This window comes from Trichosurus vulpecula, chromosome 1 (assembly GCF_011100635.1).
Source record: "Trichosurus vulpecula isolate mTriVul1 chromosome 1, mTriVul1.pri, whole genome shotgun sequence".
Classification (NCBI taxonomy): domain Eukaryota; kingdom Metazoa; phylum Chordata; class Mammalia; order Diprotodontia; family Phalangeridae; genus Trichosurus; species Trichosurus vulpecula.
Genome location: NC_050573.1, coordinates 451,631,425 through 451,644,351, shown reverse-complemented (window position 1 = coordinate 451,644,351; position 12,927 = coordinate 451,631,425). Strand labels below are relative to the sequence as shown.

Below are 12,927 nucleotides of genomic sequence, written 5' to 3'. Positions count from 1 at the left end.
TTTACCTTGACCTTCACAAGCAAGTTCAAATTCACAGTTTTTCTCAGTGAATTAAAAGGACTCAGACTGGCTCCTTAACTCTTTTAAAATTATAAGTCAAAAGAGAAAGGAGATGATAACTAACCTCCATCCACCTGCATGCCCCTATTATCTTCAAGGTCCATGACAGACAGTGTCAATCATGAACCAACATGATACAAATTTTCTGCCATTCCATCATACTCATGGTCCTGTGGGAAGTTTAAGCCCTGCTCTGAGCCAACAATAAAGGAAACACACACACACACACACACACACACACACACACACACAACAATGGTCCTCAGAGTTCCAGAGAAGATTTATATCCAGGTGCTGTGTGATAGCCAAGTGTAAAAATGTGAGGAGCATGGAAAGAGCTAGTCACCACCATTTGGAGAATGGAATCCTGCTCTGTCACTTGTTCTATGGCAAAAGGAAGAATAAAAATATAATGGAAAGATTATTGGATAAGTAAGGAGAGACAGGCTTAACTCTTTCCCAGCTACAGCACAATAACTAATTTCAAAATTACTCTTAAGTTTTTATTTGGATGATTATCCTTAAAAAAGAAACAATACATAAGAAAACATGGTACATTAGAATGAGTGCTGAATTTAAAGCCTAATGTTGAAGGTTTGAATGTCGGCTCTGCTAAGAATTACCTGTGTCAACTCAGGCAAACCATTTACTTTTTTTGACCCTTTGGGTCCTAATCTGCAGTGTATATTATAATACTTATAAGGCATATCCCCACAGGATTTTTGTAAAGACCTAAAGAGAAAATGTATATGAAGTATTTTGCCAAATCTTTTATGAGCTATATAAATATCAGTTATTTATTATTAATCATGTTTGTTTTTCTTTCTAATACGAAATGTTTCTACATTTGCTGAATGTCTTCCCATAAATGAGGTTAGTAGTAGTCTAAATTTAGGAACTAGGTATACAGCATAATGTAGCAGGCTGGGGTAACTAGGTGGTGCAGTGGATAGAGCACCTGTCCTGGAGTCAGGAGAACCTGAGTTCAAATCTGACTTCAAACACTTGTCACTTACTAGCTGTGTGACCCTGGGCAAGTCATTTAATCCTGATTGCTTCCAAAAAAAAAAGAGAGAAAGAAAGAATGTAGCAGGCCACATATTCCTACAAATACCAATCCAGCACCCTGTCTGGTGAATCCAGTTTGAACTACACTGTGGGAGTTTTGAGTCTAAAACAGAATGGGTTTAGAGTCTGTGAGCCTGAATGCTGTCAAGAAACCAGGATGGTTATTTACTCAGCATCTTCACAGAAATCCCTGGATCCTAGGACAGCTGTGGGGCAGGCCTCAGTGGCTTGCCTCTTGAGGATGTCTGGGTGTGTCTGAATCCCTAGTGAACTCCATGTACCAGAATAGAGAGCATTCTGTCCTTGACTGCCTCAGGATTCCTGTGAAACACCCCTTCCACTGTGAGTAACTGATTATTTTTGTACTGGAGGAAGTTTCACTTAGACATGGTGTGCTAAGGTTGATGCAAAAATTGTCAAGACCAAATTCATTTTGAAATAAGTTGCTCACTCTTTAAGTAGAGAGCTGGGCTAAAGTGGAACAAAAATCTTAAAAAAATTTTTTTTTCTAGGTCAAGGATAGGGAAGAAGTACAGTTAAAGTGGGAGGAAAAACATACCTGTTTTAAAGAGCCAAAATATACAGGCAAGGGGGAAAACATCTCCACCCAACAGGAAATCAGACTGATGTTAAGAAATGCCACAGAAAGGGAGATTCTGGAAAACTCCTCATTGCATCACTAGCCCTGACCATAGGGAAACCTTCGCTCAGAGCCTATGCGAAATTGAGAAACAGAATTCAAGATTCGAAGTTCTAATATCGATGTACAACATTTTATTGCTTCCTGTGTAAATCCAATCTTTAATGACTGTATTGGAAATCGGATTTTGTTCACATTTATCATCTTTTGAATGTCACTAAAGCATAATTTCCTCCGAGGTGTCTCATCCTCTCCTAAGTTTAGTTAGTCAATAAGCACTTAGTAAATACCTATTATGTGTCAGGCATGTGGCAAAGTTCTAGTGATGCAAAGAACATTTAAAGAAAACTCCTGCCCTCAAAAAAGAACTCACAGTCTAATGGGAGAGATAAAATGTAAACAAAGGAGTACAAACAAGATGTGTGTATACATATGTACACACAGCATGTGTATATGTGTACATGTATACACATGTATACATACATGTGTGGATACATATTTATATATACACACAGAGGGTAGATTGGAGATAATCAACAGAGGGAAGGCACTGGCATGAAGAGGGACAGGTAGGGAAAAGGCTTCTTATGGAAGGTGTGATTTTAGCAAGAACTTGAAAGACACCAGAGAAATCAGGAGGCAACCAAGAGATGGGAAAGAATCACGGCTATGGATCATTGGTAGAAATCGATTACTCAATGTTTACTGCATGCCCGCAAGAGGAGAGGATTTGGTGAGAGCTGGAAAAAAGGGAGATCTTGGTCTTCTGGTTTCCAGCTTTGAGAAAGAAGACATGTGGTTCTGAATTCTCTTCAAGAAGAGGTCCCTGAAGGGATAAAAAGACACTGGGAAGAAGCTGACATGTAGAGGAGCTAGAACTTTGATCATATAACTATCTATCTCCAGCTTACTACACTAGAAACTTTGGGGAGAGTTGGCTGTTAAATATTTACCAGCACACCTGTTTATATAACCAAGAAAGGTAGATATTCTGAGGATTTTTTGGACCAACCTGGAAGATTTGGGAATAATATTAATATAACAATGATGTATTAATAATATAATAATAGCTAGCATTTATATAGCACTTAAATAAGTCTGCAAAACACTTTACAAATATTAACTCATTTTATGCTCTCAACAACCCTGAGAGTTAAGTACTATTATTATCCCCATTTTACAATTAAAGAAATTGAGGCACAGAGAAATTATGTGATTTGCCCATGGTTGCACAGTCAGGAAGTATCAGAGGTTGAATTTGAACTCAGATCTTCTGGATTCCAAGACTCTAGCTGCACCAAAGACTAAAATAAAGCAGTGGTGGCAGATTAATGGAGAAGTTATTGACCAAACCTCTTAAGTCTAGAGGCAGAGTTCCCAAATGGAACAGGTGAATTCCTAGGTCAAACAGGAGTTAGAGTTGAGGATCAACCAGGGAGGTCAAAATATGGGAGAGCAAAATTGTACTACGTCCTTTACTGACATAGCCAGGGCAGCTAGGTGGCGCCATCTTCCTGACTTTGAATCTGATCTCAGACCTATTTACCAGCTGTGTGACCTTGGGCAAGTCACTCATTTCCATTTGCCTCAGTTTTCTCATCTGTAAAATGAGCTGGAGAAGGAAATAGCAAATCATTCTAGTACCTTTATCAAGAAAACCCCAAATGGGTTACAAAGGGTTGGACACAATTGAAACAACTGAACAACAAATAATACCAACCTTTACTGATGCTGAGTTATGTGAACTTTGTAGGCCCAGGGGAAGTTATCAGCCTTCTAGCTATCCCATATGTTTTCTGCTTATCGGGGGTTTCCATGCAGGACAGGACTAGAAGTCTAGAGGACTGTATGGATCTCTGGGGAGGCCCACTGTAAAGAGAAGAAGTGTTTGTATTGGATGTTTATGGGCTTAATGAAATGGGACAATTGCAGCTTTTGGCAGAAGTTAAATAAGACCTATGTTATATTCAGTGGTTCCTGTTAGATAAATGGTCCTCAGAATGCCACAGAAGTCCCAAGATTGTCTCCAAGAAACTAACTGGAAAAAAATAAAATACCATTTACAAAAAACCCCTGAAAAACTGTATTCACAGGTCACATATTGACCTTGGAGGGAGAAGGCTCAACATCTATGTCCTTAACAGTATTGTTTCTCATCAGATTCCATTTTTAAAGCAGTCAAACCAAGAGCAGAGTTTCCTAGAAAATGACTGAGACCAACTAAATTATTCTGACACCATCCTCAGTCTCAGTTCTCCAACTTCGCGCAATAAAAGAGGCTGCTTTCTTCTATATGGTTAGAAGCCTGAAACTAGTTTCAGAATGTCTACCCATTTTTCAAAGTTCCTACCATGGTATTTCAATTACAAGTCATTTTAGGACTCCCAAAAGCAGATTCCTCAGCCTCTTTTATGTGGGGAGTAGCATCAGGTTAGCTTTGTACATTTCCCAGTCCTTCCTTACACATATAAGAAAAAAGACAGCTTGAGAATGAGGAAAGAAAATTCATAATGGAAAAATGACTTCTTTCCAGTTAGCAAATGTGAGGTTTAAATTTCTTGTCTCCTGACAATGTTAAAGAGGTTCTACACTTTTCCAGTGTTCAAGGAAAGGGAAAAAGTTGCTGAATAGAGGAAAGAGAAGTCACATTACATATATATGTGCGTGTGTGTGTGTGTGTATACATACACATATATGTATATGTGTCTATAATAAATTATATATAGTACATATATGTGAGAATATATGTGTATATATTTTCCCATGATTCCTCTGTATAGAGATGTTGCCATATAAGTGTGTGCAAAAGTTTAAAAAGAAAAGTTTAACCTTGACACTAAAACCTTAAAATTGAAGTAAATGTGAAGTTAGCAATCGTATTCCAGTAGTTACCACCCATATCATACACCTTCTCCACAGTTCTGTTACATGAAAATTTTAAAAAAATCTGTAGATTACGGTAATGATGTTTCTGTTCTGTCCTCCATGCATGACCCCTATCTAACCTACAGCTGGTTTTCCAGCATCCTGCTTCTCACAGGACAGAAAATATGAAATGTAAACAGTTGTGGTCTTTGGAGATACTCAATGATGACATATGGAGCAGTGATAGTGAAGATAAGACGGAGGATATAAGTAGAGGAAGTGAGCTGTTATTGTAGGATAAGAGAAGAATCTGTAGATCAAGGGAAAGAGAGGAAAACTAAAGATAGTTTCAAGCAATCCTCACACAGGGAATGAATGTCTCCCAGAAAAAGAGGAAAAAATAGAATTAAAAAGTAAGTGGACAAAGATAAACAACTACAAATCAGAGTATAAGGAGAGGGAAAATAAATGGACCTGTTAGGTAATGCATATCTTATTTAACAGAAACCGTGTATTGGCATGAAATAAAGCAATGATATTGTCTTATAATAAGTTCAATAAATGAATATATATTCATTTATGTTCGTAGTTCTGTATATATGTAGATAGTGCTACAACATGGCTTGCAGGCACAAATGTCAGACACTATGGCTGTGTATTTTTAGACCTTTTTTTTCTCTTTTGCTGTTTGACCTTAAATTTATAGTCTTATCTTGTTCAGAACATTGGCTTATTGAAATAGGGTTTTCATTAGCTAATGCATTTATTATTCAATTATGCATGATTAAATTGATGAGGAAAGATGCTTTTAACACCAAAGGTTTGTTCCTGAAGTCCCAGCCAAATTAAATGCAGCGTAATCTGTATCTACTCATAAAACTGAATCAACCTTTTGGATTGAATTGAAGATTTAAGTCTGTTAAAGTGTGTTGCATATAAAAGGTACCTGGAGATGACAATAAGAAAACTTGATCTCCCTGTCTTTAATCTCTCCCCTATCCATTTCATCTTCCACACAGCCGCCAAAGTAATTTTTCCTAAGTTACTATCTCACTCCCCTATTCAATAGACTCCAGTGGCTATATATTACCTCTAGGATCAAAAAAGTTTGCCACTTTAAAAACCTGTTTGGCAGCCAGGCAGCACAATGGCTAGAACACAGGACTGGGAGTCGGGAAGACCTACGTACAAATCTGACATACAACTTTTATCTGTGTGACCTTGGGCAAGTCACTTACTTCTATCTGCCTTGGTTTCCTCAACCGTAAAATGGGGATAATAATAGCGCCTACCTCCTGAAGTGGCTGTAAAGATACAATGAAAAAATATTAATAAAGTGTTTTCTTTGCAAATTTTAAAACACTATATAAATGCTAGTTGTTGAAACCTTTTATAATCTGGCCCCAAACTACCTTTCCAGCTGTATTACACAAAATTACACTTCATGCTGGACAATCACACTGCCCCTCCTATTGTCCTTCACACATTGCGTTCCATGGAATACACTTGTGCCTCATTTTAACCTATTACACTCCCAAACTTCCTTCAAAGCTTAGCTAAGTCTTCATCTTGTTCATAGAAACATTCTTCTTCCCCCAAGCTGTTAATAGTCTTGCCCCGAACGTTATCATATCTATTTTTGTAAACTCACATGGATACTTCCTTGATGGAAGTGGCTGTTTCACATTTGTCTTTGTGACCCCAGAATCTAACATAGTTTTGGGCATATAGTGGATGCTTAATAAAAGTTTATTGATTGCTTGATTTATAAAGATAGATTTTGGCAATCCAACATTTCAATGGCATAGAAATCACCCTACTGAGCAAGTTAGTTAAAAAGAAGGAGTGTATGATTAAACTGGATTTTAAGATAGAGTTAGCTTTGATTAATCAAGATGATAGCTATGTTTTAAAGTAAATTTTAAAAATATTCATCTACAGTAGATTTGACTTCCACTGGAATTTTCTGGCAATAGTAACAGCAGTTTCTTGTGTGGGTAGATAAGTGGCTCTTGGGACACAATAAGGAGAATATATTACTACATTATATTTTGTAAGATTGTATTATATTTCTTTTTTTCCAGGTGGACCTTCTAGTCCCTACCAAAGTGACTGGCATCATTACCCAAGGAGCTAAAGATTTTGGTCATGTACAATTTGTAGGTTCCTATAAACTGGCATATAGCAATGATGGAGAACATTGGACTGTATACCAGGATGAAAAACAAAGAAAAGATAAGGTAAGAAAACAGTTTGCTTGGTATATGAGACACGGGATTAGAGAGGAAAGTGGCTGTCCCTCATGTGAAACTGTTTAAGCAGTTTGAATGAGCCTATTAATTCGTTAGTCAAAATGATCCGGCCAGGTATATATGTGGAAACAACTTAATGTAGGAGGCATGTCAATCCACAGGATCTGAAAACTCATGTGTTATCTAATTAGGACATACTCCATCAAAATTTACTAAAATGTACTAATGATACAGAATTATACATGTTGAGCAAATGTGTCAGATTGAATCTAATTAAAGGCACAAAATAGAATTCTGCTAGTTCCTCTTTGCCATAAAAATTTCTTCCATACCTTGTCACTCTAACATATGTGAATGCTTTATCAGTGTACTTTTTTTGATTTGAAAGTTTTTCTTCAATATGCTCCTTATGTATAGGAAAAAGTGTTACAGATACATGCATACATATATACATACATGTGTATGTGTATATATAAAGAAACTGAGCTTGGGTATTGACTTGTTGTTATTGTTCAGTAGTTTAGTCATGTCAGACACTTCAAGACCCCATGGACCATAGCACACCAGGCCATTCTATCCTCCACTATATGAAATTATATATGGAAGTCATATTTTAGGAATCCTTAATAAGTTTGTAATCACTTTCCATCAAAGATAGTTAAAGGATTTTGCCAATTTTCTTTCTTGATAAAATAGGCAATGTTTCTCTCTTTTCCTCTTTGGTGATCATGTCATCATTTGGTAAAACATATAATTGTCTTTTCCTCAGTGAATAAAGACATATAAATTCGCCTTGCTAGGCACATGTCAGTATTTTCTGTTATATATTATGATCACTACTCATAATTTTTCTTACTTACGATGCTAGCGGAAAGATAAATTCATAGCTGCTTAAGGAAATGTAGAAAAGGCCAGTTGTTTTTTATAAATGATTGGTTGAATTCATTTAAGGGAAACCTAGATACATCTATGGACTGTTCTGTGACTTACAAATACAGACAAAAGCAGGTTTGCATATGGCTCTGTTCCATTGACCCATATATATGTTTATGTATGAGAAAGAAAAGAAGTATCTCTCTCTCTCCCCTTCTCTATGCATATGTAAATATACATATATGTGCATCACATTCATATATCTGTATATATACACACATATATGATACACACATATAAGGCACTATAGTAATATAGAGTCTTCAGAATCAGAGAGACCTCATTCCAGTTCTGCCTGTGACATATACTTGCTACATGATCCCAGGGATATCAGTTGATGTGTAATTTGCAAAATAGATCCTGATCTACATTAGTAGAGGGAGTTTCCTATGTCAATTGTAGGTCTAGTTAAAATTGTAGGATTTAGTTAGAAATTGTAGGTCTAGTGTAAAAAATGTGTATATACATATATGTATGTGTAGTAAGAAATTTTGAAAATTTCTAACAAATATTACCTTCATGAGTTGAACACTATCCTTCATATTTTTCTTTTCATTTCTCTCTCTGTCTCTGCCTCTAGCTCTGTCTCTCTCTGTGTCTCTGTCTCTCTTCTTTTCTCTTCTCTCTCTCTGTTGGGGGAGAGGGTCAGTGTAGATCTGTGATTTCCTCTCTGGGTACAATTCCCAGTGTGGAAATTCCCTCTATTAATGAAGATTGGCAATTTATAATCTTAGAGACCTGTTAAGCCACTGAGAAACATACTGACTTGCACATAATCACACAGCCAGAATATGTTAAAGGTTATACTTGAACCTAGTGTTTCTGATTCAAGGTCAGTCCTCTCTCTTGACAGCTAGTCTCCTAAAAATAATAATTTACATTTTCAATAGTTATTTTTTTATTGGTGCTATCCTTTACATGGAGACAACATGGCCTAGTGAATATAAATGTATCCTTGGAGCCCGGTAGACCTGAATTCAAGTCCTAACTCTGACACAACCAGCCATGGGAACCTGGAGGAGTCACTTTACTTCTCAGTTCTCTAAGTAAATCTTTAAGGGGATGGATTGAAGAGTAAGTGTCAATCTACATTGGCAGAGGGGATTTCTTCATCGGGGGCTTGCCCACACCAATGAAATTGTAGGTCTGTTCCCTATCCCTCTTATTGGAATGCCATGTTCCTTAACTTTCCAGATTTACTGGCCACTAGAGCTTCAGAGGCAAGATCAATAATAGCTATCTGGGAGGACCTGGGTAATTGAATCCATAGCCACAGCTTCTAGGACAGTTGCTTCATTGCTCTTAAATTTACTCAGCTAGCAAAGACTGTCCAGGAATACAGGGATCAAGGAAATATGCACCATCATTACTTTCCAAATTCTCTCTGCACCATGTTACAGACTGTTCTGGGATCACTGTGATTCATAGGCTAATATTATTGTCAACCAGAGTGCACTGAAGTGGATTGAATTCTAGAATTTCCTTCATATTTTAGGGACAGACTAGTGCCTAGGTCAGGGGAAGAAAAAGAAAGAGGTAGGAAGAATGATTAAATTTCATTTCTGCATTTTATTAGATTGGCCAACATGTACCCACTTTGCTTAAGCAAGGGGTTAAGGGTTGGAATAAGAGGCATGTGCATTCCATGAACTAGTTGTAAAGTTCATTATATCTGTAACATTACCAACCACATGAAGTCTGGATGATTTTTTAACAATTTGTTACAGATTACTTTAGTTCATATCAATCTTTTTAAATGAGCCATCTGATGTACCAAGAGCTTAATTATCATGAATTAGATTTTTACTATTTTAAGAATATATTATACATTTGGATTCAGATGAACTTCATGAATTAATAGTATTCATGAAATCAATGCTGACTACTCACTGTAAAAAATAACAAATGAAAATACCCATTTATTTGAATTTGGCTTACTATCAAACTTATATATTGCACATTTGATGCAATTCTTCAATTTCTATCAATTATTTTGATTTCAGTCAGTCAATCAAAAAGCATTAAGCACTTACCCTTACTAGCTAAACGACCCCAGATAAGTCATATAAACTTTCTGGGTCTCAGCTTCCCCATCTATAAAATTAGGAAATTGGACTCAGTAGCTTCTAAGATCTCTTCCAGCTGTAAATCTATATTCCCCAACCCCTGGGGAGATAGAGAAAAGCAAAAGCAATTCTTAAACCCAAGAAGCTCATATAATGGGGTCTAAGGCAACAAGTTAAAAAAAGAGGTAGAAAAACATAAATAGCTACACATTTTTAAATATGTGTATGTTCATATATGCACAGAGATATCAATAGACACAGTGTTATAAGTTCATTTATGAGTATAGTAGCATCTGGTTCACTAAAATGAATGTGCCAGTTAATTATTAGAATTATCACACTTGTTTGATGGAAGCTAATTACACTGTAGTAAGAGAGATGAGGAGAGATGGAAGTGAGTCTACGCAGTTGTGTATTTCCTATAGTTGAGCTTTGTTAGTTATGGACTCAGAGTAAGTGAGATGCTGGGACTCTTCATCTGGCAGCCAATTTAATCTGATGTCCATCTGTATCCATAGCTGTCAAGGTCATCTCAGTTTGATGAACATAAAAGATTTGCATTTAGTGACTAACAGATGTCCTTTGGGAGAAGATGGGCCTCTAATATATAAAGATCTGCAATCTTATCAAATCTTTCAGACCTTATTCCAAGGATAAATATATTAAACAAATATTCTCAAACACATTTGAAATGATTAAGCTTTATCAAGGAAAATGGCTATATGAGCAAATGATGCATAGAGGACTAGAAATGGATGGCCAACTTACCTTCTCAGACTAAGAATCTGTAATAGCTAACTCACTGTGATGTCATTTTACTGCAGCAATCAATACCCAGTCTTAAGAACTAAAAACATCTGCTATTGTCTGATTGCCTCCTGAACACAAATTTCTCAGTAATTTTTTATATCATTGCCTATTGATCAGGAAGTCACCAATTCCATAATGGATACTTTTATGGAAAAATTAATTCACAAAACCACATAGTTGGTTTTAGATAAGTAAAAGGCCCATAGAGCTATACAGATGATTCTAAGTCCATCATTTTAGAGAAAGTCATCAAAATAGCTATTGCAAATAATTAACCGGGAAATCATGTCTAACGTAAAAGTCTGGCAGCAAGAGTGGCTCAGGGTCATTGCTTTTCCCCTCCTCTTCATTATTTAGTCAAAATTGAATTTTTAGAGAAAATTATAAATGAAAATTAGTAAGGAAGGCAGTTATTCTCAAAGTTAAACTCGGAAGTGCTAATACATATGTATATGTGTGTATATGTATGTGTGTATATATCTACATATTCATACATATGCACGTGTGTATGTATGTATGTGTATGTATACATATACATACACATATGTATATATGTATATAAATGTATATATAGTTCAAATGCTGCCCAATGCGTAGGTTATTATTAAAATAGAAAAAAAACTAGTTAACACCAAAGCCATCTTGTTCCAGGCTCTTACTTTTTGATATATCAAATTGCCTCATTATAAAAGATTGAAATGAATTGAACCTAGAGTCCTAAGTGCCTAAGCGCCAATAAGACAATTTTATAGCAGCCTCTCTGCCCTAAATGTATTTTCTGCCTTCGAATTTTGGGGAGAAGGAACCTATACCCAAGGAACATATTAAGAACATAAGATATTGAAACAATTTTTTTTAAAAAAACTAATATGAAGAAAACAAAGGTGGTCATGCTAACAAACCTGTGATTTCATTACTGTATAGAATTCTCATTTGAAATCTACCTCCCATGATGAGAATCAGCTATCCATCTGCTAACAACAGACTCATACCCATCTATAGCAGTTTGAAAGATGTTTTGAAAAGAATCACAATGATATACTGTGAAAAGGTTTTCTGCACCTTGAGAAAAACATATATATAAATATAAGGCATCCTTATTAATTTTACAATTATTTATTATTGTAATCAATCAACAAAAATTTGTTAAGCCTCTACTATGTGCCAGATGCCAAAGTAGATTCTTAAGATACAAATTAAAATAAACAAACAGATAAATAAATAGATGAATGAATAAATGAATGAAAGAATAGATGGCTAGGATAGCTTCTACTTTCAAGGAGTTTACATTCTGTATGCTTACATATTCACAGATAAGTAAATAAAAAATAAATACACAGGGACTGAGGGGCAATAATAGCTCAGAACATCAGGAGATTTGGAGGGAGTCATAAATTATAAAGGTATGTGTTTAGAGAAAAAGCATTCTCATCATGACTGATAGCCTGTTCAAAGGCACAGAGTTGGAAGGTTTAGTGGTTTATATTGGAAAAGTCAATCATTCCAGTTTTACGTGTTGTTGTTCAGTTATGTCCCACTCTTCATGGGTTTTTTGGCAAAGATAGTGGAGTGGTTTGCCATTTCCTTCTCCAGCTCATTTTGCAGATGAGGAAACTGAGGCAAAGAGGGTTAAGTGACTTCTCTCCAGGGTCACATATCTAGTAAGTATCTGAGGTCAGATTTGAACTCAGGTCTTCCTCACTTCAGACCTAGCACTATCCACTGCTCTGCCTAGCTATCCTATTGTGTAGAATGTGTGAGGGGCAGGGGAGAAGGAAGTTCCAATGTGTAATTATCTTAAAAGATAGCCTGGAGTCAGATGGTTAAGGGCTTTAAATGACAAAGGATTTTGGATTTTATTCTTAAGACCATAGAGAGACACTGAGTCTTCTTGAGAAGAGATGCAAAATGATCAGAACTATGTTTTAGGAATATCAATTTGACAACTACGTTGAGGATTACTTGGAAAAGGGATAGGCTGGCACTAGAAGGACTGGAATTTAAGAATATTTCAAAAGACCTGCAACAATTGGAGCAGTACATTTTTTTTAAGATAGATACATAATGGAAATAAAATATAGGATGAAAATTTAAATTTAAAATTATAATAAAAATATGCTGTCACTTGATATGACTGATCCTCCTAGTGCTAGAAAAATGAGTCCAATTAGGAGGTTGTTGTAGTAGTCCAGCAGAGAGACACAGAGGGCCAGGATTGGGTTGGTTGTTGTGT

At 36.0% G+C, this 12,927-nt stretch overlaps 1 protein-coding gene across 2 annotated transcripts in view; it reads left to right on the top strand.

Annotated features, from left to right (window-relative positions):
* The window catches only part of EDIL3 (EGF like repeats and discoidin domains 3), a 603,737-nt gene that overhangs the window by 547,789 nt on the left and 43,021 nt on the right, over positions 1-12,927 (top strand). For both annotated transcript variants that reach the window (XM_036740910.1, XM_036740909.1), the window contains one exon: positions 6,718-6,873. In XM_036740910.1, the coding sequence (XP_036596805.1) occupies positions 6,718-6,873 (156 nt within the window). The remainder of the gene's footprint in view (positions 1-6,717; positions 6,874-12,927) is intronic.